General features: G+C 41.0%; 1 protein-coding gene across 7 annotated transcripts in view; it reads right to left on the bottom strand.

Annotated features, from left to right (window-relative positions):
• Nucleotides 1-26,471, bottom strand: part of ARHGAP26 (Rho GTPase activating protein 26) — a 567,323-nt gene that overhangs the window by 14,016 nt on the left and 526,836 nt on the right. The window contains exons 21-23 of one of the 7 annotated variants that reach the window (XM_016186378.2): nt 6,495-6,605; nt 6,330-6,359; nt 223-314 (exon numbers count right to left, since the gene is read on the bottom strand). In XM_016186378.2, coding sequence (XP_016041864.1) covers nt 223-314; nt 6,330-6,359; nt 6,495-6,605 — 233 coding nt within the window. Of the gene's footprint in view, nt 1-222; nt 315-3,130; nt 3,269-3,291; nt 5,865-6,329; nt 6,606-26,471 lie in introns of those variants that run through there. The other 6 variants (XM_060180212.1, XM_060180213.1, XM_060180211.1 and 3 more) reach the window with 6 other exon arrangements.

Below are 26,471 nucleotides of genomic sequence, written 5' to 3'. Positions count from 1 at the left end.
GTTATGAGTCTGCTTCTCCTAGAGCAGATCACCCTTGCCTAGTCTCATTGTGTCTCCTTGCTACTGTCCTCTGATTTTGGGAAAAGAGGAACAAACACATGCCTTTTCGGTGTTACCCGTATGAGCAAGCATTTCCTTAGGTACGAACCTTGGGAACTCTGGTTCTTGTTTTTTTTTTTTTTTTTTCTTCCCCACGTCTCTGTGAAAAGATGAGAAACTCACCGTTATCGAAGATCGTGCCTGCTGAGAATGAAAGTTCTGAGTCGTGTTCAGCTTTGCAGGCATACAAGGCTTTGGCCTTCCGGAATGGTGTGCTGTGTGAAAACATGAGTCTGTTTAATGATTTCTTTATACCTTTCTGAAAGCCCAAGATGTTTATTCTCTCTTCTCTCTTTTCCCTGTGAACCACCAAGTTCTCTCTCATGGGGAGAGATTGACAAAGCAGCCAGATGACAAAATATGAATTAAGAAAGTTGCAAAGGTCACAAAAGTAAAATGAGAAATATTTAGAGGAACACCATAAAACCCAAGCAACTACACTTCTTATGGGGTCACCTTGTGTCATGTTAAAACTTCACCTAGCACTTACAACAGCTGAGCAGTGGGAGGAGTAGGAGTATCAGTGGAGTAGGAGTAGCTTAGGAGAAAGAAGGTGGGGGCAGGGAAGAACTTCCAAGTTGCTATGGAGAATGCTGCCAACAGACCCTGTTGAGAGTTGGCAATGTTCAGTAAATCAAGAAAGCAATTCTCGCAAAGCTGGGTTTCAGCTCCAGGCCACAGGCCACATTTGCTCTTCCAGATGTTACTTACTTCTCCTTGGGCTAGTGGAGCAGGATTCCAGAGCTGGAACTCCCAGACTGTGGGGTGGGGCAGGGGGCAGACAAAGTGTGCATGTGAGCCCTTACAAATGTGCATATGTGAACACAGACAGACATGCTTGTGTGCAGAGGATGAAGGGAGGGGGAGATAACTTTAGAAGTTTTTAATTTCTGCACTTCTCATATCTGAGGAGTGTTGAAAATCACTCTCAATATTTATCAGAATCAACTGGGAGTTCTTTTTCCATTGCACCCTTTGTTATTGGTAAGGTTCAGTGCACACACCATTCCTCCTGCTGACCATATTCTCTCTTCCTCTCTCTCTTGTTTTGATAGGTACAGAGGGAAATTGAGAGGGGAGAGTTAGACAGGGAGAGAAAACAAGAGACACGTGCAATACTGCTTCACTACTCATGAAACTTCCCCCTGTAGGTGGGGTCTGAGGGCTTGGACTGTGTGCCCTATTATTTTCTTTCCTCTACATGGAGAGTTGCATGTGAGAGAAAGAGAGGTAGAGAGAGAAAAGACACCACAGCATCTTTCCCCAGCCTGCACTTTCATATGGTGGCTGGGAGCTCAAACCCAGGTCCTAAGGCATGGTAATATGTGCACTGCACTGGGTAAGCCACCTCCTGGCCCCCACTTGTGGGAGTTTTTAAAGCACCTGTGTTCTGCCTAGACCAGCAGATGTAAATATAGGCATCAGTATCTTTAAATAACCCTCCAAACGACTAATGTGAAACCAGGGCTGGGAATCATTGTTGTAAAGCAAGAGCTGGGAAGCTTTTTCTGTAAGTGGCCTGATAGTAAGTATTTTAGACTTTTGGGATCACATGAAGATTTGGAGGTTTGCCAAAAGCAAATCCAAGCCATCTGAGGAAGCATATGTAGGAGTTGAAGGGCAGAGTAACAACAACAACAACAACAACAACAACAAAGAAAAGCAAGGAGGTCCTCCAGCTTAGGTAATTATTCAGAAGACATATTAATTTTATTATCATCCACCACTTAGCTAGTGGTTTGAACTCTTTCACATGGTCGCATGTGCAAAATCTACTAAATGAGCCACCTCCCAGCCCTGGAACTGCTCTTTCTTAGAGTAACCACATACAGCTTCCCTCTGGGTGAATGGAAACCTATAGCAAGGCCGGGCATCCAAAATTTCTAGTCTTGGCTCCAAGACAGAAGGATAAATGACTCCAAAGGTCTTTTGTTAGGATGATCAGAGTAAATGATTATTCAGAATTTGTGGCTGGAGGTGCAGTTTAACTGTTGTTTTAGAGTAGCCAAAAGATGGTGATGGCCAAGTGGGAGAAAATGAAGTGGGCTTGCTGGGAATGAAGGAAAGAAAAACTTTTAGAATTCATCAACAGCAATTGTACAATAGCTCTTCCAGCCTAATTAGCATTAAATAAAGGGGCACATCCTGCGATTTAACTGAATCAAGTTTGTATGTTGGCCAGCAAGGGCCAAACAACCAGTGTGTAACTTTCCAGAGGGGAATAAAATTTTTTTGGTTGTACTTATTTATTTGGATGAAAATGGAGGAACAGTGAAGAGTCACCTAGTTGGAAAAAAAAAAAAAGCTAAAATAATCAAAACCGTAACAAAAGCAGTTCAAGTCTGTCATGATTAGGGAAATACAAGCAGAATTAACCAGGGATTTAGAGACTAGGTTCCATGGTAAGGTTACTGTTCCATTACAGGGTCACTGACCCTGGGACAGGGCAGAGGAGGTGGGCAAAGAGCAAATGGACTGTGGGCAGGGAAAGGAAAGGTGGGGGAAGGTCATCTGAGGCAAAGTTCTACCAGCTGGATTTTCATAGAGGTTACTTATTAATCACATTAGATAAAGTCAATGGGGCAAAATGGGGGCAAGCCAGAGAAAACAACTGGAGTACCTGGCAGGAAGAAAGCAAAGGGAATGGTCACAGGTGCTCAAGATTATCATGCAAAAGGAGTAATTTTCCACTAACCTTAGGTTTTTAGAGTTGAACAATAAGGTTATCATAAAATTGTACAGTTAAAAATAAAAACAAAAACGAGGAGAAGTTTTCTCTAAAATATGACAGTGACTAGGTCTATGAGAGGGTTCTTCATCTTAAGGCTTCCTCCCACCTCATTAAGATATGCAAAGAGAGAGAGAGAGAGAGATGGCAGGGATGGGTGGTGGCTTACCTGGTTAAGCAACACATTACCAAGACCCAGGGCTATGCCTTTTTTGGGTGGAGGGGAAGCTTAAAGAACAGTGTTGCAAGAATCTTTCCTCTCTGCTTCCCTTCCTTTTTATCTCTCTTCCCCTCTATGAAAGGGAGAAAGAAAGAGAGGAAGAAAGGTAGAAATAAAGGGAGAAAGAGAGGGGATGGAAGAGAGGGAGGAAGCACAAAAAAGGCAGCAGCTAATAGTGGTGGAGTTCCGCAGGCAGCAAATCTCAGCAATAACCCTAAAGGCTAAAATAAAATAATTAAAAAATATAACTGATGGGCACTTTAAAAAGGGATATCACTCTTGTTTCCAGGTCCTGGATGTCAAAATAAAATGTAATCTTCCTCACTAAATTTAAATTTCAGATCAATGATGAATACTTATTAAGTATAATTAGGTCCTCAGTATTGTATAGGACACAATTATCTGAACAGAAAATACATCTGTTCTTTTCTTTTGCCTCCAGGGTTATCACTGGGGCTCAGTGCTGGCACTATGAATCCACTGCTCCTGGAGACCCTTTTTCATTTTGTCTCCAGGGTTATTGCTGGGGCTTGGTGCCTGCGCTACGAATCTACTGTTCCTGGAGGCCATTTCCCCTATTTTGCTGCCCTTGCTGTTGTTGGATAGGACAGAGAGAAATCGAGATAGGAGGGGAAGACAGAGAGGGGGAGAGAAAGATAGACACCTGCAGACCTGCTTCACTGCTTGTGAAGCAACCCACCTGCAGGTGGGGAGCTGGGGGCTCGAACATAGATCCTTACTGGTCCTTGTGCTTAGCACCATGTGTGCTTCACCTGCTGTGCTACTGCCTGGCCCCCTCCTTTTTCACTTTTTTTCTTTTTCATTTTTATTGGATAGGACAGAGAGAAACTGAGAAGGGAGATAGAGAAGGAGAGAGACAGAGAGACACCTGAAGACCTGCTTCACTGCTTGTAAAGTGACTCGCCTGCTGGGGGCTCCAACCGGGATCCTTGCACTTTGTACTATCTGTGTTTAATTTGGTGCTCCACCTAGCCCCTGCAATACACCTGCTCTTTACTTACAATTAAAATTTAAGGGGATACTTTGCAATTAGAAAATTGTTAAATCAACAAGGGCAAAGGTTTATCTAAGATTTTGTCAGTGCAAGTTTGGAGTCCCCTTGAACAGGTTGATTTATTTAAGTTAAAAAAAAATTTTGTCACCTACACAATGAATTCACTGCTGCTGACAGACATTATTATTTTTTCTTTTTTATTATTAGACTAGAAGGAAATTGAAAGGAGAGGGGTAGGTAGAAGGGCGAGATAAATAGAGGCACCTGGGCACCTGCAGACTTGCTCTATTGAAGCTTCTTCCACCCTGCAGGTGGGGTGTGGGGAATCAAATCCGGGTCCTTGAATGTAAAGTGTACATTCAACCAGGCGCACCACTGCCCAACCCTGAGCAGGTTGTTTTAGTTTGGATTCCTACCTATAAGATCCTGTGGGCATAGAGACAGCCCTTGTAGACTCTGGCTCTGATTGGAAGAAACTCCCTGACCGCCATCACTGGTTCTTGGGCTCCCTATCTCCCTTTCCTCCACAATGCACCTCAACACTGGATATAAGGACCTGAGGGTGCTTTCTGCTGCTCCTGAGACAGCACCCTTCAGCCCTCTGCTGGGCCCTTCAAGGGCATGAACAAGTTTGCAAGCTCCTGCTAGTTCATTTTTAATTTTTGCCTCTGACTATGGCACCAGGCCAAAAAAGCACTCAGAGGAGTTTTCCTCAAATGCCCTTGCAAAGCTTGCAAAATAATTACTGACTTTCCATTGTACAGTGCCACTGCAGGGAGGTGGGGCCAGGCTGCAATGGCCTAGTCATTTAAGCATACTTTCTTGGGTCCCTGGGCAAATGAAAGCTATGGGCTTAGGGCAGGGAGCTTTTCTAGGGGCTCAAGTGAAAGGAAAGGGACGTGGAGTGAAAGCACCTCTAGTACCCTTTCTCTCCTGGGTAACAAAAGGTAAGCTGCATTCCTGAGCTGGAACTAATGAGCACTAAAAACCTTTTGAAGCAGGGAGAGGAGACATTATGTCGAAGTTCAGGAGACCATCAATTAGGTCTAATTAAGTATTAATTTTTAAAAGCTTTGCCTAGTGAAGGAAATATGAAACCTTATGTTCTGGAAGTGGATTTGGGGGAAGGCCCTATGGGACCTGGATAAAAGACATATGCCCCCACCTCTTGGCTGTCTACTGCAATAGCAATTCTGTCTTCAATCATAACACCTGAGTAGATTCTGTGCTACTACCACCTGCCAATCTGCAAGTACTCTGGGAGGTGTACGGGAGTAGCCAAGGAGGGTGGGGATCTGCAGATATCCTGGGAGATGGAAGAAAGTGGAGAGGATAAGCAATGGGGCTCCAAAGTTCAAAGACACATAAAAAGTGAATATTCTTGAAAAACAGAACATTAGTCTTTTTTTTTTTTTTAAGAGAAATACCTGCTCAGAATCTACAGAGCAGAGAGAGAAATTCTGCAGACATTTTTTTATTTATTGGGGGGATTAATGATTTATTTACAGTCAATAGTAAAATATAGTAGTTTGTATATGTGTAACACTTCTTAGTTTTCTACATAATCGGTCCTCCTCTGCCATCATGTTCCAGGAATTTTTATTAATTAATTATTTCCTTGGACTTAAGAGGTCCAGTACAAAGACATAAATCTGTGTATCTTCCAAGCTAGGGAAAACTCTAGCATGGCCCTTGGAGAGGGAAACTAGGTCATGTTGCTCATCCTCAGAAAGGTGTTGCCTGTTCCCATGAGAGCCAAGGGTTTTTGACACATAGAAACAGCTTGAAAGCACTGACAGTTCCTGTTCGAGGAAGGCAAGGAAGCAACCATGACTTCATTATCATGAAGAGAAATCACTGGCATCTCCATACTCTATTCCATGTTGAATTCTTCTCTTGCTCAGTCATCTGATCAAGTTGCAGTGATCAAACCCCATCACCCAGCCCCACAAACATAAATGTTGCCTGATGTCACATGAGAACAATGAGAGAAGAAAAGGTGATCTTGTCCTGAAGTATAAAGCTCCCATTAATAAGAGAGTGACAGAAAATAGGAGGTGCTTTTCTCCCTCAAAACTCCAGGCATCATCACACCTTAATTCAGAAACCAGAGTAAGGGTATGGAAAATGCCATGCTGGTTAGTGCAAATGGTCCCTCCTGTCTTTGATCTCTTTAGTCTGGACCCCTTGGAGACCTGAAGCACCTTCCACACCCACTGTCCACCTCTGACAAATAGGAAGAGATTGGTCATTATCCGTGACTTTACCTGTATTCCTCACGAACTGCTTCTTCTGGCCTGTCAAAAAGCAAATGCAGGTTTGGATGGCAGGGAACAAAGTTGACGAGGAGGCTGAACACTGCATGAAGAGAGGACCAAGCCAATGAGAGAGCAACGGCAGCAACAGAAAACCAAACAAACCCTGCAACAGACCTGATGGGGGATGAGTCGCTGGACGTGGATGAGGTGGGCATAGGGCTGGATGGCGCCGAGAACATGGGCCAAGATGGCGAGAGGGGTGAAGTTGGGCTTGGATTCGGGGGGCTGTAAGACATAACAACCAGAAAACTCATCAGCACATAGGGAAACCACAATAGGAGCACAGGAGGTTCATGGGAGGCCAAATGACAGGGAGCTGGAGCAGACCAGAGGAGCACTGAGACTGAGGACATGGTATCAGTGCCAAGTCACATTTCTCCAGACCAAACCTCCTTGTTTTCCAAGTAACGTCTGTGCTGTAATTCCTCGGAACACTAACATGTCTCTTGGCCCTGCAGAACAACTCCTTTCTAGGTGATAGGACCTTCTTCAATCCCTTGTGCCTCTGGCCATCAGTGAAACATGTCCTCACCACAGGTACACAAGTGCCCATCACCAGCCTCAGACTGGGGCAGGGCTAGTTTCTCACCAGCTATTAGCTTCCACTGCTATAGGACTGTTTCTTAAGTTTGGTCTCAGCAAAAATGACCATTTTTCTTGGCCATCCAGTTCACTCAGACAGAAAACAATTTCCTGTTTACATTTTTAACTAAATGGGCTGTGTGCCACTAGAGAGCTGGAGAAGTAATGCTTTAAAAGAAAAAAAAAGATAGTGAATGAAGGATGGACCTGGACGCAACTCTCAGGAAAGGACATGTGTGCAGTTGCTGTGGGATTTAATCTCTAGTCCCACACTTGTCTCTTTTTATGAGTTTTGATACTCTAAGAAAAAGCACTCGTTGGAAGGCAATAAAAAATTTCAAAAATATGAATAAAAAAGAAGAGGAGGAAGAAATAAAACATTAAATTTATCCATCTTGTTTTTTGATATACAGGTGATTGATCAAAAATTTGTAGAGCAAAGGTTAAAATTACTCATTAAATATGAATTGTGGATTTAAAAAAAATTTTTTTTAATATTTATTTTATTTATACCCTTTTGTTGCCCTTGTTGTTTTATTGTTGTAGTTATTATTGTTGTTGTCGTTTTTGGATAGGACAGAGAGAAATGGAGAAAGGAGGGGAAGACAGAGAGGAGGAGAGAAAGATAGACACCTGCAGACCTGCTTCACCGCCTGTGAAGTGACTCCCCTGCAGGTGGGGAGCCGGGGTTCGAACCGGGATCCTTATGCCGGTCCTTGTGCTTTGCGCCACCTGCGCTTAACCCACTGCGCTACAGCCCGACTCCCAGAATTGTGGATTTTAACAAGCCTCACTAGTTTTCTGACATTTCAGTAAATTGCACAAACACAGGTCTCAGGCACTCTGTAAAACCATATTCAATTACAGATAGTGCAAAAACCAATGACTGAGTAAACAGCATGGAAACCACCCAGTCACACACCTGCTGTCCCAGAGCTTCAGCTGACCGCTAGACGGGCCCAAAAACTTCATAGAGGTGGAGAGAATAGCAATTCAGTTCTGGGAGAATTGAATTTCTTGTGCTTCATACTATATGTGCTTCCCTGGTGCGCTAGCGCCCCTGAGAACCATCTTTCTAAAAAGAGATTTAGCAGGAATACGTAAGTGTCCAACTTCCTGGAGCATGCGTAATTGAAACATCAGCCCTAACAATGGCCCTAGTAACGTACAGAAATATACAGAAAAGGGAATGTATAATTCCCCATAGCAAACCTTCCCCATACCTGCTATTTTGGCGCTTCATTTTTAATTGAAGCAGAAAAATCTCAGAGCATCATACTTTTGAAAGAAGAACCATAAGTATCTATATAAAAAGGTCCTGAGCTTTGCTGCTGCAGGTCACACCCACAACCAATCCCTGCTTCTCCCTGTGTTTTCACCTGTTCCTCAAGTTCTACCTACAGCAGAGACCGGTTGGTATCTGTATATGGATTATCAAGGAACAATGATTTTTAAAGGAAGAAAAGCCACCAAGTACCAGATGCTACTATGATTCCATCCTGAACTCCCTAGGCAGACGACCTCACCAATGTGTCTGGAATTCCATCTCTCTAGAGCCCTATCCCACTAGGGAAAAACAGAAACAGACTGGGGATATGGATCTACCTGCCAACACTCATGTCCAGCAGCAAAGCAATTACAGAAGCCAGAACTCCCACCTTCAGCAACCCAAAAAAGAAGTTTAGCCATACTCTTAGAGGGGGAGAAATGATAAGGGAAGATGGCCAGAGTGTTCTGAACTCCAATTCCCATAATCATTTTTATGTATCTAATAAACCAGTCACTTTTGTTAAGCCCCCCAAAAAAAATTAAAAAAAAGAAATATACAAAGAAAAGCATTACTTAAATTTATCAGATAATCCTAGAGTAGGTGAAACATTTACTAAATGTCAGCAAGTGTATTATTTCTAGAATATAAATGCCATGAGAGTATACATTTAAAAAAAATTTTTAACTATTTTGTTCCCTGCTGTATCTCCAAAACTATATAAACTTACCCACCAAGCAAAAAGTCAAGAATACAGTACTCCTTTTATAGCTATTTAAAACTTGTGCCAAACTGAGGAAGTTTAAAAGTGACAGGGCCAAGGTCACATCCCAGCCCTAGGACTCTTGCTGCCACAGCAGACTGCCTCTGGGGTAGCAGGACTTGCTCTGTGTCTCTTGCTGTGACAAGCTGCTTTACAGACTAAATCATAGCACCAAATGCCTCCTTAACCACAGATTTTTGAGTTTCCTTTAGATGCCCACCACATCTACAAGGGGAAATGGGGAAGAAGCAACAGACAGAACCATTAAGATTCAATATGCTATAAATTTCAACAAAATTCCCAGTCCTCTCTCCAATCTTCTGTTAGATTCACAGAGCAAATGTAATTCATAAAACACTGGAAACTATGCTCAAAATGTATGTATTTTTCCTCTTCTTAGCTAGTCTAGGAAAGACTAGTTAATGAGAACCTGGCATGATTGAAACAGTAAATAGAAAACAATAAAGCATTTATTATGGTATCTAATTTCAAGAGCTTTAGATGTCTTTGACCAAAGTTGGTCAAAACCTACCGTAAAACTAACTGTAGTACAAAAAGCAGTGGGATTCATTAGCTAAGGGATAAGTTAATCTCTTATTAGTTTAACAGTGTCTAACTTAGCTTTGGTTTCAGTGAAATGCTTAATTTCTACTGGGCCATCTTTAGTTAGTTAATTTGTTTGTTTTAATAACTGTAGCTTTTCAGAATAGCCTTACTCAGTCCTCTCAACACTCTCCACCCAACTGGACAGTACACAAGGCCTGGGGATCACTTTTCAAGTTGTAGCCTTGCTCAGGAGCCCAAGTTCTGACCAGGGACAATCTGGAGGTTCAAGAGAGCAGCCTGGGCCCAAAGGTCTTAATAATTGGTTTGATGGCAGTGGTCACCACAGGACAACTGAAGTCCTTAAGACTGGTTTTTAAAATTTTCCTCATAGTGGTTTAATAAGTATGAAACACCTCTAGTCCCTAGTTCATCTGTACCAAGAGTTATGCCATTAGCCAAAACTATAGTTAGAAACATGTTCCATTAACACAATGTGGGTCATCCCCCTCCACCCCCCACATCCTTGGATTTCTAAATGGTTCTTAGTAGTTCATGGCTGAAATTATCTGTGGTATGTGTCTGGAATGCACAATATTCATACTATTATACTAGTTTAGTATAATAGTATGTCAATTAACATTACACTAACCATGATTTGCTGTTGTTGTCAGTGAAACTTTACTCCTACTCCAGGCTAAAACTTTCAGATAGACAGATAGATGCTACAGAACCAAAGCTGTCCCCAGTGCAGTGGTAGTTGGGTTCAAGCCTGGATCACATGTATTGCAAAGTCCAGATGAACATTTTTTTTGGAGGGTTGTCTGTCTCTAGAGCTTTACCACTTTACTTAAAAACAAGAAAGAAAAGAAAAGAAGGGAAGAGGAAGGAAAAGAAGAAAGTGAAAGAAAGAGAAATAAAGACACACCAATGCCAAAGTTTCCTACAATGTGGTAGAAGTTGGGCTCAAAGCTGGGTCACACACATGGCAAAGCAGCACAATTTTGCCAGCCCCGAAGTAAGCTGTTTTGCTAGTCTTCAAAATTTAACAACAAATTGAATTTCATTTGTTTGCTTGTGTTTTAGTCATGGCAATAATATTTACTTACCATAAAATGACCATAATTTAAAATTTATTACCATTGTATTTTAAGTATTTGAACAGCACCTCTATCTCTTTAAAAACGTTTTTATTTGGGAGTCGGGCTGTAGCGCAGTGGGTTAAGCGCAAGTGGCGCAAAGCACAAGGACCGGCATAAGGATCCCGGTTCGAACCCCGGCTCCCCACCTGCATGGGAGTCGCTTCACAGGCAGTGAAGCAGGTCTGCAGGTGTCTATCTTTCTCTCCTCCTCTCTGTCTTCCCCTCCTTTCTCCATTTCTCTCTGTCCTATCCAACAATGACAACAACAATAATAATAACTACAACAATAAAACAACAAGGACAACAAAAGGGAATAAATACATAAAATAAAATATTTTAAAAAATGTTTTTATTTATTTAATTATTTTGGATAGAGAAATTTTGAGGGAAGGAGGAAGGAGACAGGAAGAGAGGGAAATACAGGATGAGAGACAGAGAGAGAGACTGTGTGTGTGTGTGTGTGTGTGTGAGGCGGGGGTACTGCTTCACCATTTATGAAGCTTCCCTCCTGTAGGTGGGAGCTGGGGGCTTGAACCCAGGTTTTGAGCATGGTAATGTGTGTGCTGGGTACACCATTACCTGGCCCCTTTCTATAATTTTTAAGTTATTGATGGAATTATGTCTCTCGTTTATTTGCGCTTCAGTCATGTCAACAAAATGCATTTCATGTCAACAAAACTGCAGGTTGGGAGCCAGCCAGGGGCTCATACCAGGATCCTTAGGCTGGTCCTTAACATTTCGCACCATGTGCACTTAACCTGCTGTGCTGCCACCCAATCCACAACACTGAACTTTCTATATGTCATAGGCACTGATGCTGTAGAAACAGAATGAATAGGGGACTGGATAGTGGCACACCTGGCTAAGCACATATAGTACTCCTCCTCTCTCAATTTTTTTCTGTACTATCCAATAAAATGGAAAAATGGCTGTCAGGAACAGTAGATTCATAGTGCTGGCACCAAGCTACAGTGATAATCCTGGAGGCACGTCAGCTATCGGGTTCAGGTAAAAATTACTAAAGTCATGGGCCACATGGAACATACCTAAAATAGACTTCCTAGCTTCTTCCAGCACGAAGATTCCTAATTTCATCTGTTCTACTCCTGCCTTTGGGTTCCTGCTTATTAAACAAATTGTCCTGCTTTATATCTTACTGCCTTTCAGCCATCAAGTTTCAGATTCTACTATGGGCCATCCTGAAATCTCTGGGCAGACAATCTCACCCATGTGTCCTGAAGTCTCACCTCTCTGGATCCCTACCTGACAAGGGAAAGATAGAAACAGGCTGGGGGTATGGATTGTTCAGCAGAGAAGCAATTACAGAAGCCAGACCTTCTACCTTCTGCACCCCATAAAGAATTCTGGTCCATACTCCCAACACTTTTGCATCCCAGCACATTTTCACCCTAGACTTCCTTTGATTTTTCCAGGTCCTAACACCAGCAACAACAGTTTAAACGGTAGCAGAAGTAACATTTGCTGTTATGGTTTGGAAATAATTTGGAAGCATGCATGAGTTTTACTTTGCTGGTCTAGTATGTGTGTGTGTGTGTGTGTGTGTGTGTGTGTGTGTGTGTATGTGTGTGTGTACACGTATGCACACACTATCACACAGTCCCAGCCAGTCTCTGACATTCTTCACTGGAGTGAAGAAATAATGATATAGGAAGATAAGGTTCAAAGGCCTGGCAGTATGGTGGGTTATGACTGACAGTTCAAGTATGGTGTGTGCAGTATCATCAACTTGATATCCCTGTGTGGTGGATGCACACCTGTCTGATGCAGCAGCCAGGGCATGCCTATCCTGTGGTTGGTACTGCTCCAGCAGACTCTAAATTGAATCACTGCAAACCATTTCTGGTCTTCATACAACCAGAACAAAACTGTGAACTGGTGGGCTGGGGGACAGTACAGTGGTTATACAGACTTTCATGCTTCATCACTGTTAACATCTTGGTTTTTTACCTTGTCACTTAATAAAACAGTTTCTGATGCCATTGAATAGCCTTTGATATCACATTAAAATGGTTATAGAGTATTTTGTTTTATGGTATGCCCCCCCTTTACTGTATGCATTCAGATAATTATCTTCCTCTAGTCACTATAAACAGTGCTGTAACTGACATCATTATTGAAGATCATTGCCTGTGTTTCCACAGCATAAATTCCTGGAAGTTAAATTAGTGAGTCAGAGGCTTGACTTTTTTTTTTTTAAAGATCTTCATACAAACTTCCAAATAGAATTTCAGAAAGGGGCTACTGAATTCCATTTCCACCTGCAGTCCATTTGTCCATTCCCTCTCACCATGATCCTAGAGCATGGAGCAGTAGTTAATAAAGGTTACTTGGATATTTCTCTTTCCCAACACTTCCAATGATACAGAGACAAATACAAGTTCTTCATTGTATTCTGTTCCCATCTGGAAGCAATACTTGATTTCCCAAAGAGTGTTCTGCCAAGAATGTATGTGGGTAGGAGACAGGCAGATGGACATAGAGACAACAACCTGGGCAAGTTAGACTCCTAGTCAAGTGTTAGGGTTGCTCCAAGGCACAGTGGGAGAGGTGTGTGTTTATCGTAGCCTTAAAACCCTCAGCATTGCACTAAGTAGGAAGGAAGAGATACATAAAAGAGTCAAGAGTCTGAGTCAATAGTGTGCCATGGAGAAGTCACAAGTCTATCTCTAGGCCAGAAAGTGGTATATGATGGTAGCCTAGGTATCCAGTGGTGGACTTCAGGCTTGGACAGGGTCTGTAGAATCACTGTCCCAAGGCTCTGTTAGCGCTCTTCTGAGCCTTTTCTGGTTAGGCCTTGAATGCAGATGGTACTATCAAACCCAAAAGGGGTTCCTTGTATTTTGTTTTCTAAATTACAATAAAGGAAGAGACATATTTATTTATCAACTGGAGCTTGGTGCTGGCACTACAAATCCATTGCTTCTAATAGATATTTCCTCTCTTTTTCTCTTATTTTATTGGATAAGACAGAGAGAAACTGAGAGGAGGGGGAAGGTAGAGAGGGAAAGAGACACATACAGATCTGCTTTGCCACATGTGAAACATCCTGCAGATGGGGAAGAGATACTTTATAAAGACCCTGTAAAGCTCTTTTAAACTGGATCCCAAATCATTGAATTCCTCTTCCTAGGAAAATATGGCTTTGTTTCTTTTAATCACTTTATTTCTTTTAGTCACTTAACATGATTTCTTCAAGCTCCATCCAAGATGGCCTGGAAACAGTGAATTCATCATTTTTTAAATTTTTGCCTCCAGGGTTATTGCTGGGGCTCAGTGCCTGCACTATAAATCTGCTGCTCCTGGAGGCCATTTTTCACATTTTGTTGCCCTTGTTGTTATTATTATTATTATTGTTGCTACTGCTGTTGTTGGATAAAACAGAAATTGAAAGAGATGGGAAATACAGAGAGGGGGAGAGAAAGACACCTGCAGACCTGATTCACCACCCATGAAGCGACCCCCCTGCAGGTGGGGAGCTGGGGCCTGGAACTGGGATCCTTAAGCCGGACCTTACACTTTACACCATGTATGCTTAACATGCCCGGCCCCTAAATTTATCACTTTTGTAAGAAAATGTTAAAGCATTTTGAGGACACTTCAGAATGTCAATATAATAAATAACACCTGCTATGTCAAAAGATATGATTGGTAAGAAATCTCTATACCCCCTTGTCTATCTTTCTTTAAAAAGCTCATTTTTATTTAAAGTAGATATGTACATAATAACATTCACTTATTTTAATACTACAAATTTTAGATTTAGTCTTGCAACCAAGTATCTCCTACCTATCTTCAGTGCAACACAACTGTAATTGTCTATATAATGAGGATACTTACTGTACATGGAAAAACAAATCCATTCACTGTAACTTGAAAAAGAAAAAAGCAAATAATATTGCTACTAGATTCAATCTTTAACTTTTCTTAGGAAATAACTTGGGAGTCACCATTCCAGTGCTAGAAATGTTTAAACATTATTCATAAAATCTGCCAGCAGGAAACTGTAACAGATTCAGGGAACTGAGAATGGGTTACTGAATTGTGTACAACAGCATGGGTTAGACATTGACTTTCAAGTTTTATATCTGTTTATACTGTTGCAATTTTGAAATCATGAACTGGTACAGTTTTATAATAACAGCGGTAAGAACTCTTCCACAAATGGTGCTAGTATAATTGGACATCTGTGTGGAAAAAGTGACATTTGACCCCCTACCTCATATCATACCTTACAAATGATATCCAGGTGGATTACAGTTCTAAATGCCAAAGGCAAACAATAAAGATTTTAGAAGAGAATAACTTTAGGAACTGGGAATTGGAACTTATCCAGCATAGCATAAAAAGCACTAACTGTATTATGATAAAGAACTTTTATTTATGAAAAGACTGCATTAAATGAGAGTAAAAATGGAGTCTACAGCATACAGATAGAAAATTACTCATAACAAGGCCAAAGAAGTCCTACTGGTCAGTAACAAAAAGACCAAGTGGGAAACGGGCAAGAAACTTGAACAGGGATTTTAGAAAACTCAAAAGAAAAAATGTTCAACTTTTCTGCATGGGAGGAAATGCATATCTTAAGGACGAAGAAATGATTCTACACACTTAGCAGCATAACTAAATAGCTGACAGCCAAATGCTGCAAATCCCAAGTGTTTATAAGATGAGGAACATATGAAAGTCTTATATGTTGCTGAAGGAGGAGGTGTGCATTGCTATACCCACTTTGGAACAGCTTGGCAATGTTTAGCAAAAGTGAAGACATCATGCTCTATGACTGCATTCTGTTCCCAGACATACAGATAATCGAGAGCTTACTGTACACATGTGCCCTGGAAGACCCATATGAGAATGTGCAGAGAAAAGTATTTGCAAATGCAAAAAATGGAAACAATTCAGAAGTTAAACAGAAAGAGAAATAATTTCAGTAGTATACAATGAAATACAATAGTATACAATGAAAGCAAATGAACTCTAAAATGCAACATGAATGACTTAAAAAAATATTTCATCTTAGGGAAGGATAAGGTCAACCTTTATTACTTGCAGATTAGCCAACCTCCTACAATTCCTTTCTAAACTGAGAATCTATATTTATAGGTGCTTCCAGTCATTTTGGAGCATGTGCAGAGCAATGAGTTGCATTGAGCCACCTGATAATTGGAACATCTCCAGCTGAAATTAAACAAGCCAGTGCTCAGCATTTTCTTTCTGCTCTTTGGTGTTCCTAAGTGTAAGAAGGCTGTGACACACCTTCTGGAGAAATTTGGCACTTAATAACTTTGTTCAGGGTAAGTGTTGTCAGTTGTGAGTTCAAAATTAGCAAATAAACAATGATATACAATAAGGTGTCTTTAAAAAAATTGCACAGGGGCTGGGTGGTAGCACACTGGGTTCATGACAAGAAGCACAAGGACTGCACAAGGATCCCGGTTTGAGCCCCTGGCTCCCCACCTGCAGGGGGGTTGCTTCATAAGCGGTGAAGCAGGTCTACCGTTGTCTATCTTTCTCTCCCTCTCTCTGTATTCCCCTCAATTTCTCTGTCCTATCTAATAAAAAATGGAAAAAGTAGCCACTAGAAGCAGTGGATTTGTAGTGCTGGCACCAAGCTCCAGTAGTAACCCTGGAGGCAAAAAAAAAAAAAGAGAAAGAAAGAAAGAAAGAAAAGAAGTACACATAAACAAGTCCATATACACAGAGGCAGGAATTAGTTAATAGGGTTGAGAACACATTTTGTCATGCACCTGGTTTTCAGCACTGGCTCATCACTGGGGACCATCAAGAAAAGGGGAAGTTTCATAAGTGGAGCTGTGGTGTCTCTTCTCTCTCTTTGCGTTGCCCCCCCCCCCCGGTCTATCTGTAAGGCGGCTATGTTAACCACTATACCACTTGGAAAAAAGGAAAGAATTCACCAGGAGTGGTGGAATCAGTGAAGCCATGGTGGCAAACACCAACAAAAAAAGTTATATATTGATCAGATGATGAAAATGTTGTAATCAGAGGCTTGAAGAAATCTAACCTGGAACTTGCCCTAGGAGCAAAGGTTCAGTATTTGCGAATTCAGCATTTGTGATAGTTTTATAGGAGATAACTATTACAAATAGCAAGGATATATATTTAAGAGGTAACAATATAAAGAAAAATAAGTAACTGAACTCCTGTAAACATCAGATTAGTGGTCACCTACATAGGGAGGGAGAGGACTTTGCAGGGAAGGAGACAGCAAGAGAAGCAGATACTGGCCAGTTAAATAGCTCACTTGCGATGATAGTATGTTGTTTTGTCATGTGCCTAAAGTTCAAGTCTGTAAACCGCCCCTCCCACCCTTATATACACACACTTCACTGGAGGAAGTTTAGATGCTGTGGTTTGGTTTGTCTGTCTCTAAAAAGAAAGAAAGAAAGAAAGAAAGAAAGAAAGAAAGAAAGAAAGAAAGAAAGAAAGAGAGAGAGAAAGAAAGGAAGGAAAGAAAGAGGTTCTAGAAAAGCTATATATACTAATGTATGTTGTAGTTATGTGATTGTTTGCTCACCCTTAGTTTTAAGACATATATCTGGACCATAAAACATTAATACTTTTCATTCAATGATGAATCATTGGCAATTTTTATGTTTTGTGCTTTAAAGATATTTTTCATGTTTTCTATAATGTTTACATTTGTAACCACAAATAAATATCAACAGGAAAAACAATCCCCCTAATCATATCAATGACTACTTTTTAAAGAATTAAGAAATGAGGGCTGGCCTGCCCCACTAGGGAAAGACAGAAATAGGCTGCGGTTATGGATTGACTTGCCAATGTCCAAATCCAGAAGAGAAGCAATTATAGAACCTGAACACTTACCTTCTGTACCCCCAAAACAACTATGCTCCATACTCCTAATGGGGGAAAAGTGATAGGAGGAAGAGGATAAGAGAGTTCTGAACTCAAGCTCCATTGGTCCCAGAGAGAGAGAGAGAGAGAGAGAGAGAGGACAAAAAGGGGAGAGATATTTGGATGTAGTAATAGGGTTTTATGTGGCTTGGAGGGGAAGAGGACTGGATCTAGCAGAAAAAGGGGATAACTATGTACAAATGCAGACAGACAGCTATAGAAATGACAGTTAACCCATATCTGCAACCTTGGGAGAACCATGGTGATTTGCAATGGAGGGACTTGGGGCTCAGAATTCTGGTGGTGGGAACAGTGTGGAATTATACCCCTGTTGACATGTAATTTTGTAAATCAACACTGAATTGATAATAAAACATTTTTTAAAAGAAATGAGGGTTGTAAAATTAATTTATAAACCTAGAATCTATAATATAGGCAGTTCATCTGGGAAGAAGCCTACTGTGCCATGCATGTAGCCAACCCAGCTTCAAGTATGGCCTCTACTGCACTGGGGGAAAGCTTCAATATTGAAATTTCCCTCTCTCCCTCTGTTTCCCTGTCTCTCTACATAAAAAAGTCTGCCCAGAGTGGTGAAGCCCCACTGATGGCAAATGATAATGAAGTAAATTCTTCCTGAAATGTCAGGAAATGAATCCAGAGCTTAGCACATGTACAATACTACTGATGACCTCCTTTATTTTTTTTAACATTTTCTATTTCTTTGAGAAAGTGGAGAGAGACAGAGAAAGGGGGAGACACCACAACACTGTTTTACCATCCATGGAGTTCCCCAAGGCCAACCTGTAGGGTTTCCATGTAGTGCTGGGGCTCAAACCAGTGCCTTGTACTTGAAAGGTGCATGTTCTACTGGGTGAGCTAGATACTGACCTCCAGACCAAGTTTTTTTTTTTTTTAAATATTTATTTTATTTATTTATTCCCTTTTGTTGTCCTTGTTGTTTTATTGTTGTAGTTATTATTGTTGTTGTTGTAGTTGGATAGGACAGAGAGAAATGGAGAGAGGAGGGGAAGACAGAGAGGGGGAGAGAAAGATAGACACCTGCAGACCTGCTTCACCACCTGTGAAGCGACTCCCCATGCAGGTGGGGAGCCGGGGTTCGAACCGGGATCCTTATGCCGGTCCTTGTGCTTTGCGCCACCTGCGCTTAACCCGCTACGCTACAGCCCGACTCCCCTCCAGACCAAGTTTTATTCTATGATCTTAGAGACAAAGGAAGAGAGAGAAGGAGAGAGGGAAGGTGAGAAAGACAGAGGTGGAGGGAGAGAGAAAGACCAAGTCACCACTTCATCAAATATGGTGCTACCATGTGGCAGCAGATATGGAATCCAGAGCTTTACCTGCTGAGCTACCTCCTGAACTCATGAAGGCTGCTTATCTGGTTTAGAGGAGGGTGTTTTAGAGGGACAGAATGACATCTCACTCTTGATTACAGCAATTTATTGTTTGGTTACAGCTCCCACTGGCTGTACTATTTCTTTTCTTCTTTCACTCAGATGCAACCAATAAATACTTATGGAGAATCTTCACAAAAATTAATTTTCCCATCTTGCTTATTTATTTATTTATTTATTTATTTATTTATTTTGCTTCCAGGGTTATGGCTGGGGCTTGGTACTTTTACTAGGAATCCACTGCTCCTGGAGGCCATCTTTTTTTTTTATTGTTGGTCATTGTTACTGTTATTGTTGTTGCTATTGTTGTTGTTGGATAGGACAGAGAGAAATGGAGAGAGGAGGGGAAGACAAAAGGCACCTGCAGACCTGCTTGTGAAGCAATGCCCCTGCAGGTGGAGAGCTGGGGGCTTGAACCAGGATCCTTGCATGGGTCCCTGCACTTCGTACTATGTGCACTTAACCCAGTGCATTATCACCCAGCCCCGTGTCCTGCTCCTCTTACTAAGATATGTTGAAAATTATAGACATTTTGTTTTTAAATTTTGGTAAAGATATTATAGCAAATCAAAAATCTCTTCTTTTCACTGGGAATGGGGAAGTGGAGGAGGAGATCTCCAATGTCACATTCTGAGGGAGCTGGATAACATACTAACCACATTGGCTGAAAGTCAGTGGCCATCTGGCATACTTTTCTATATGGTCTGCTTTCAGGGAAGATTTCCTGTTTGGACTAGGGGTAGGAAACCCAGGGAAAAAGATTTAATAAGAATTTCAGTGTCCACTGCTGAAAACAAAGGCAGACCTAAAATTAGCAGTTGGTGGCCGAAGATATTTCAGCTTAAAAGTAAGCTTGGGGAAGAGGAACTCTTTGAAAAAGAAGCTTAAAATATTTCACTGTGCTCAGAATTCTCAACAACAGAAGAAGGGTTTCTGCTAAAGATAATATCCAGGATGATGAATTTTTAAACTTCTGGAACCATACAATCCTTCCGGATACCATGAAAGGCATATGAGGGGCAGAGATAAGGAGAGATGAACTTTGATGAAAAGGCCAAGTCTCTGACTTGACTTTTTCCCCCCCCTAAGCAAATAGTTGACTTCCCTCTAATATGAGAGTGTTTATTTAAAAGTCTAAACATGTGGGAAATTGTTTCTGATCTGACTTCAACTTACTCAAACATCTTCTGCACTTCATTTCCATCTCCTATGGCTGGCACCTTCAGTATGGCCATGCATAAAACCTACGTTCTCCCAGTCACCTCCCTCACCTCCTACAATGGTTAGTCCAGGAAATACTGGAGGAATGTAATCGCACTGGGCTTCATGGTAATTTTCACCCTTCATTCATTTGGTTCTGAGGAGCTTACTGACTTCACTGGAAAAAACTTTAAATGATTTTCCAGCAAATCACCCTTTCCACTGGAAAAAAAAAAGTTTTGCCATCTGTGAATAAAAATAAACTGAAAGAAAATGATTTTTATATTCTCTCCTAGTTTTTGTACTACAAACACCAAACACCCACTGAGAAGTCAATAAAAACAGATACAGCTAAACATCATTAATTCTAATCCCACAAAATTAAAACTCCTATTTTTTTCCAGGCTCTAAGGTGGATCAAAATCTCTGGACAATCTATGAATTGCTAAGTGAATTTATAGTATAAACAAGATATTTAATGTACTTAACTTATGAGAACCATTCTTGGTGATTACTTCAAAATGCAAGTCTGATCACATAATTTCTCTGTTTAAAATATTCACTATCTCCCCATTACTTTTAGCATGAAGGCATAGGCCTTCTCACCTAGACTACTGTAAGAATCTCTAGCTTGGTTTCCTTTATCACTCCAATCTACATAGTACACATTACACATTCTATTTTTAAAATTTTATTTATTTATTTATTTATTTATTTATTTATTTATTTATTTATGTATGTTTGGATAGAGACAGAGAGAAACTGGGAGGAAATTGGTAGGGGGAGAGTTCTGCAGCACTGCTTCACTACTTGTGAGGCTTCCCCCTGTAGGTGACGACTGGGGGCTTGACCTGGGTCAAGTAACATATGCATGGTAACATGTGCGCTCCACCAGGTACACTGCCACCCTGCGTCAGATAGTGTACATACTAACAATATAAACTCAACACACGTTTGTTGAATATTTTTTAATAAATAATACCTTCCTGCTCCTAGACTCCCATTATCTACTCACACTGAAGGTCTATACTGAACACAGAATAAATTCCTCACCTAGACACTATGGGGTATGTAGTCATAGTTTATTCCTGCCTGAAAGTTTTCCACTCCCATTCTTCTGGCTTATTAAGAGAAATCTACCTCTGTTCTAAACATCCAGGTGTGTGCAGTGACCCACTGACTTCTTTGTAAGAACAAGCAGACTTGTCAGAGTAGCCCTTGCCCTATGGGTCAAGGAGGGACATGGATATGATCACAGTTCATCTTTGGAGTCCTAGTAATTGAATGATCTTTCTGGAAGCAAAACTTAAAATATACTAGCTTTGGGAAATCAACACCCTCCCCCATCACTGGTCACTTGCATCAGGAAGATCAGCATCTTGTGAGCCTCTACAGGACCTTGCCCTCAATGTAGAATAGCAATAGTAGGGACTGCTCCAATCTCCAAAGGGAGGTTGGGAAAACCTATGCTGTCACTTGAGGAAGACTGGTCCCGAAATGAGTACAGCTCAAAATACTCCTAGCTGTGACAATGGACTGTGAGCTCAGACTGACAAGGACTCAGAGGTTACACAGGCTAAATATGGATAGATATGGGCCCTAGGTCAGACTGATAGGGGATATAATTAATGGTATTTATATACTTTCTTCATATTTGGGAGTGATTCTCTACCCTAATCCAGCTTTTTCTTTTCTTTTCTTTTCTTTTCTTTTCTTTTCTTTTCTTTTCTTTTTCTTCCCTCCCTTCCTTCCTTCCTTTCTTCCTTCCTTCCTGCCTGCCTCCAGGGTTATCACTGGGGCTTCTGGGGCTCTTTGCCTGCACTACGAATCCACTACTCCTGCGGCCATTGTTTTCGACTTTGTGGATAGGACACAGAAAAATTGAGAGGGATATGGAAGATAGAGAGGGAGAGAGAGAAAAACAGACACCTGAAGACTGGCTTCACTGCTTGTAAAGCAACCCCCTACAGATGGGGAGCTGGGGCTCAAACCAGGATCCTTGCATTTCCTACTATGTGTACTTAACCTGGTGTGCCACTGCCCACTCTCCCAATCCACCTTTCTAGTCCTAATCTCAACTCTGACACCATCTTCCCAGACAATACTTTTAGCCCACCTGCATGTTATCAGACTCAGGCAAAATTACTAAGGTCATGGGCCCTTTGGAATATACCTAAAATGGACTTCTTAGCTTCTTCCCACACCAAGACCCTTAGTTCCACCTGCTCTATACTTACTTTTAGGTTACAGATTATTAAACAAATGTCCTGATTTATATTTTACTGCTTTTCAGTCACCAAGCTGTAGATACTCCTATAATGCTATCCTGACTTCCCTGGGCAAATGACCTCACCAATGTGTCCTGGAACCCCACCTCTTCAGAGCCTTGTCCCATTAGGGAAAGACAGAGACAGGCTGTGGGTATGGATCAGTCTTGCCAATGTCCATGTTCAGTGGAAAAGCAATTAAAGAAGCCAGACCTTCCACCTTCTGCACCCCATAAATAATTTTGGTCCGTACCCACAAAAGGGGGGTGGGTGGGATAGGGAAGCTTCCAATGGAAGGGATGGGATGCTGGTGGTAGGAACTGTGTGGATTTGTACTCCTCTTATCCTACAATCGTGTTAATCATTAATAAGTCAGTGATATTTTTTTTTTCCTTAAAGGGTAATGTAGTAAATAGAAGCAGAACTGAAAGTACTTGTAAACCATGTAAAATGTAGTATTTTATCAATGTAAAAACCATTATTTCATGAGCCATAGAACAAAACATAACAAAACAAAACTAAAATAGACAGCTGGATGAACTTGGCCCATGGACTAGTTTTCCAGCTCCTGTTCTAATCAATGTGGTTTAACTGTGCCATGAGAATGTGTTAAGCTTTCCAGTTCTTCCTGGTGCAGTCACCCCCCCCCCACCCCAACCTTGTCCCTAACTGCTTCCAATCTACTATTCAAAGTACAAATACTACATTGAAATAGTAGTATTCAAAGTCCAGTTCAAATGTGAGTTATCTGTGCCTTTTCACAGTAAGTTACAGCTTTCTCTTCTGAATCTTCAAGGATTCTACATTGGCTTTATTTTGCATTGCAGTTTATCTTACTCTTATCTGCACACTAAATGCTTACTTAATTTCAGGGAAACTGATAATATCTAAAGGCTAAAGTGAAATAAAAAAAAAATCCTCCACAAAACATAATGTAGGTTAAGCAAATATGGATCCACAGAAGTCAAGGATAAACTTCTGCTAGACCAGAAAGCTAGACATTTATTAATCAAAATCACCTATTATCGTAAAACTGAACGTTCTCACCTTAGTGTGGTCACAACAGTTTGACAGTGATGTGTTTGCTTGTCTAGGATCGTCATGTATGACAAGTATAAAAGAAGAGGTATTTCAAACATTTTGTTTCAGGTGGGAAAGGAGACAGGCTCACCAGTCTTTGATAAACTTGTATTTCAGAACTCTTATTCAGTCACTCACTGGCACTGTTATTTTTCCTGAGCACTCGGCAGTTATATAACCTCAGTAATATGTTCTCCATCTTATCTTCTACCACAACTGTGCATCATATGAATTTTAATACAGTATTTTCTTTAAATTATTCATTTAAGACATATAAATACATATTTAGTCCATTCTAAATAAAAGCACATTATCATTAAGATGAAGAAATAGTATGACCATATAGTATTTAAAATTATTATATTTGATAACAGAAGGAACATTCAAACAGTGAAAGGTGTTTTGAGCCTAACATTTAGAAATCTTGTCAAATTGGATTCTACCTGTTTCACCTTGGTCTAGAAGAAGGCATAGCTGTTTAACTGAAGTAATTTATTCTCAAGACTAAGTTCAGTGAAGTTTAGATCCATGTAACAACTTAGTTTTTTGTACTTTAAAACTTCTTAAGAGAAGAAGGGGAGCAGAATTCATCTCAAAATACTCTTTGGCATAAGGATTATTATATAGTTGGTTATTTAAAAAAAATTTATTTATTCCCTTTTGTCGCCCTTTTTTTTGTAGTTGTTGTTATTGATGTTGTCATTGATAGACAGGACAGAGAGAAACAGAGAGAGGAGGGGAAGACAGAGAGGGGGAGAGAAAAAGAGACACCTGCAGACCTGCTTCACTACATGTGAAGCAACGCCCCCTGTAGGTGGGCAGCCAGGGGCTCGAACTGGGATCCTTAACTTTGCACCACCTGTGCTTAATCTGCTGCGCTAACGCCTGACTCCCCATAGTTGATTATTTTTAAGAAAACACAGACATAACTTGTTCCCATTCCCAACCACAGATAACTATGACCTACTTTTTTTTTTTTATCTTTAAAATGGAAACATTGACAAAACCATAGTTCCTACTCATGACCAGAGAATGTTCAGACCTACAGGGATGCAGGGGTTACATAGGCTCCTATGCTGAATATGGACCCCAGATCAAATCGATGGGGTTTACAGTCAACAATATTTATACACCTTTCCATATCTGGGAGCTACTCTCTTCCCTGATCCAGCTTTCTGGTCTTTTTACCAGCCATGACATCATCTTCCCAGAAAACAACTGGGTCTACCTGCATATCAGATGTCAGGATCAGGCAAAAACTAATAAAGTAAAGGGCCCCTTGGAACATAGCTAAAATAGACCTACTAGCTATTTCCAAACAGAGACCCCAAATCTTTATCTGCACTATTCCAGTCTTTAGGTTCATGATTAGTCAACAATTTATATGGCTTTATATGTTAACTCCTTTTTTCAGCCACCAGGTTTCAAATGCTAACATGATGCCAACTGGACTTCCCTGGGCAGATGATCCCACCAATTTGTCCTGGAGCCCTGCTTCCCCAGAGATCTGCCCCACTAGGCAAAGAGACAGGCTGGGAGTATGGATCGATTTGTCAATGCCCACGTTCAGTGGGGAAGCAATTACAGAAGCCAGACTTACTTTCTATCTCCAGAGATGTGTCTTTTCTGGATATAAAACAAAAACGAAACACACGTTCAATCTTTTGTTTCCAGCTGATTTTGCTCAGAATAATGTTTTTTGATTCACCGATATTTCGGCATACATTAGTCTTTTTCCTCCCACTAATCCTCCTTCCCTTTCACCATCTTTAACTTTTAAAAATTATTTATTTTGGATAGAGAGAAATTGAGAGGGTAGGGAAGATACAGAGGTAGAGATACCTACAGCACTGCTTCATCGCTCATGAAGCATTTCAGCTGCAGATGGGAACTAGAGGCTTGAACCTGGGTCCGATGCACTGTATTGTATATACTCAGCTAGGTGCACCACCATCACCCACCTACCTTCCTTCATTCCTTCATTCCCTTTCTCTATTTTTCTTTTTCTCTTTCTCTTACCATGGTACCACTTAGTTCTGGCTATTGGATAGAGGGGCAAGGAAAAATAGAGAGGGAAAGAGAAAGAGAGACACCTGTGGCACTGCTTCACCACTAGCAAAGCTTTTCCTCGGCAGGTGGAGACCAAGTCCTTTCTCATTGTAACATGTGCTCAACCAGGTGTACCACCACCCAGCCCCACTGCACTGATTCTTTTCCCTAACATCTCAAACCTGATGGCCAGCTTATCTAGTAGTTTTTCCACTTAAGTAATTACAGTTTTCAAAGTCCTATTTTCCATTTGATTTTTTAAAAATTGTGTGTGAGAGAGACAGAGAGAGAACACGAACACAAGTGCGAGCCCAAGAGCGCTGCTCTAAAGTTTGTGATACTTTACTTTTAGTTTGCCTTTCTTGTTTTTATGTGGCACCAATATGCAGTGCTAGAGACTGAACCTACTGCCTCATGCTTGCAAGGCTGAGCCACCTTCCTAGGCCTCTAACTGACTCGTTACTATAATTCCAAGCTCCTTATTGAGAATCTTTGTTTGAGATTCATTGCCATATTTTCCTTTATTTTTTTCCCCAGATAGGTATTATCCCAGTTTTTCATATCAGAAAAAAAGAAAATAATGAATTTCAGTTATCTTTTCAGGAGGCCTACGTTAGTAGGTGAGTTAAGTTAGAAACCACCTCCTAACTTTTAGTCACTCTATACCAACCCTTTGCTAATAATAAACAAAATGTGCACGCGCACACACACACACTGCTAATTAAACCAACTGACACTTTCTTTACAAATATAGTTCTCATCACTGGAGAAGACTATGCTCAATTCAGAACAAAGACCTCTGAAAGCACCCAGAGGGGTAGGTTCACCTAAGGGACCACCAGTCCCTACTGAGCCCCCCCCCCTTCATGGAGCACGGAGACTCCTG

This window comes from Erinaceus europaeus, chromosome 2 (assembly GCF_950295315.1).
Source record: "Erinaceus europaeus chromosome 2, mEriEur2.1, whole genome shotgun sequence".
NCBI lineage: Eukaryota > Metazoa > Chordata > Mammalia > Eulipotyphla > Erinaceidae > Erinaceus > Erinaceus europaeus.
This window is presented reverse-complemented; position numbering and strand designations above follow the sequence as displayed.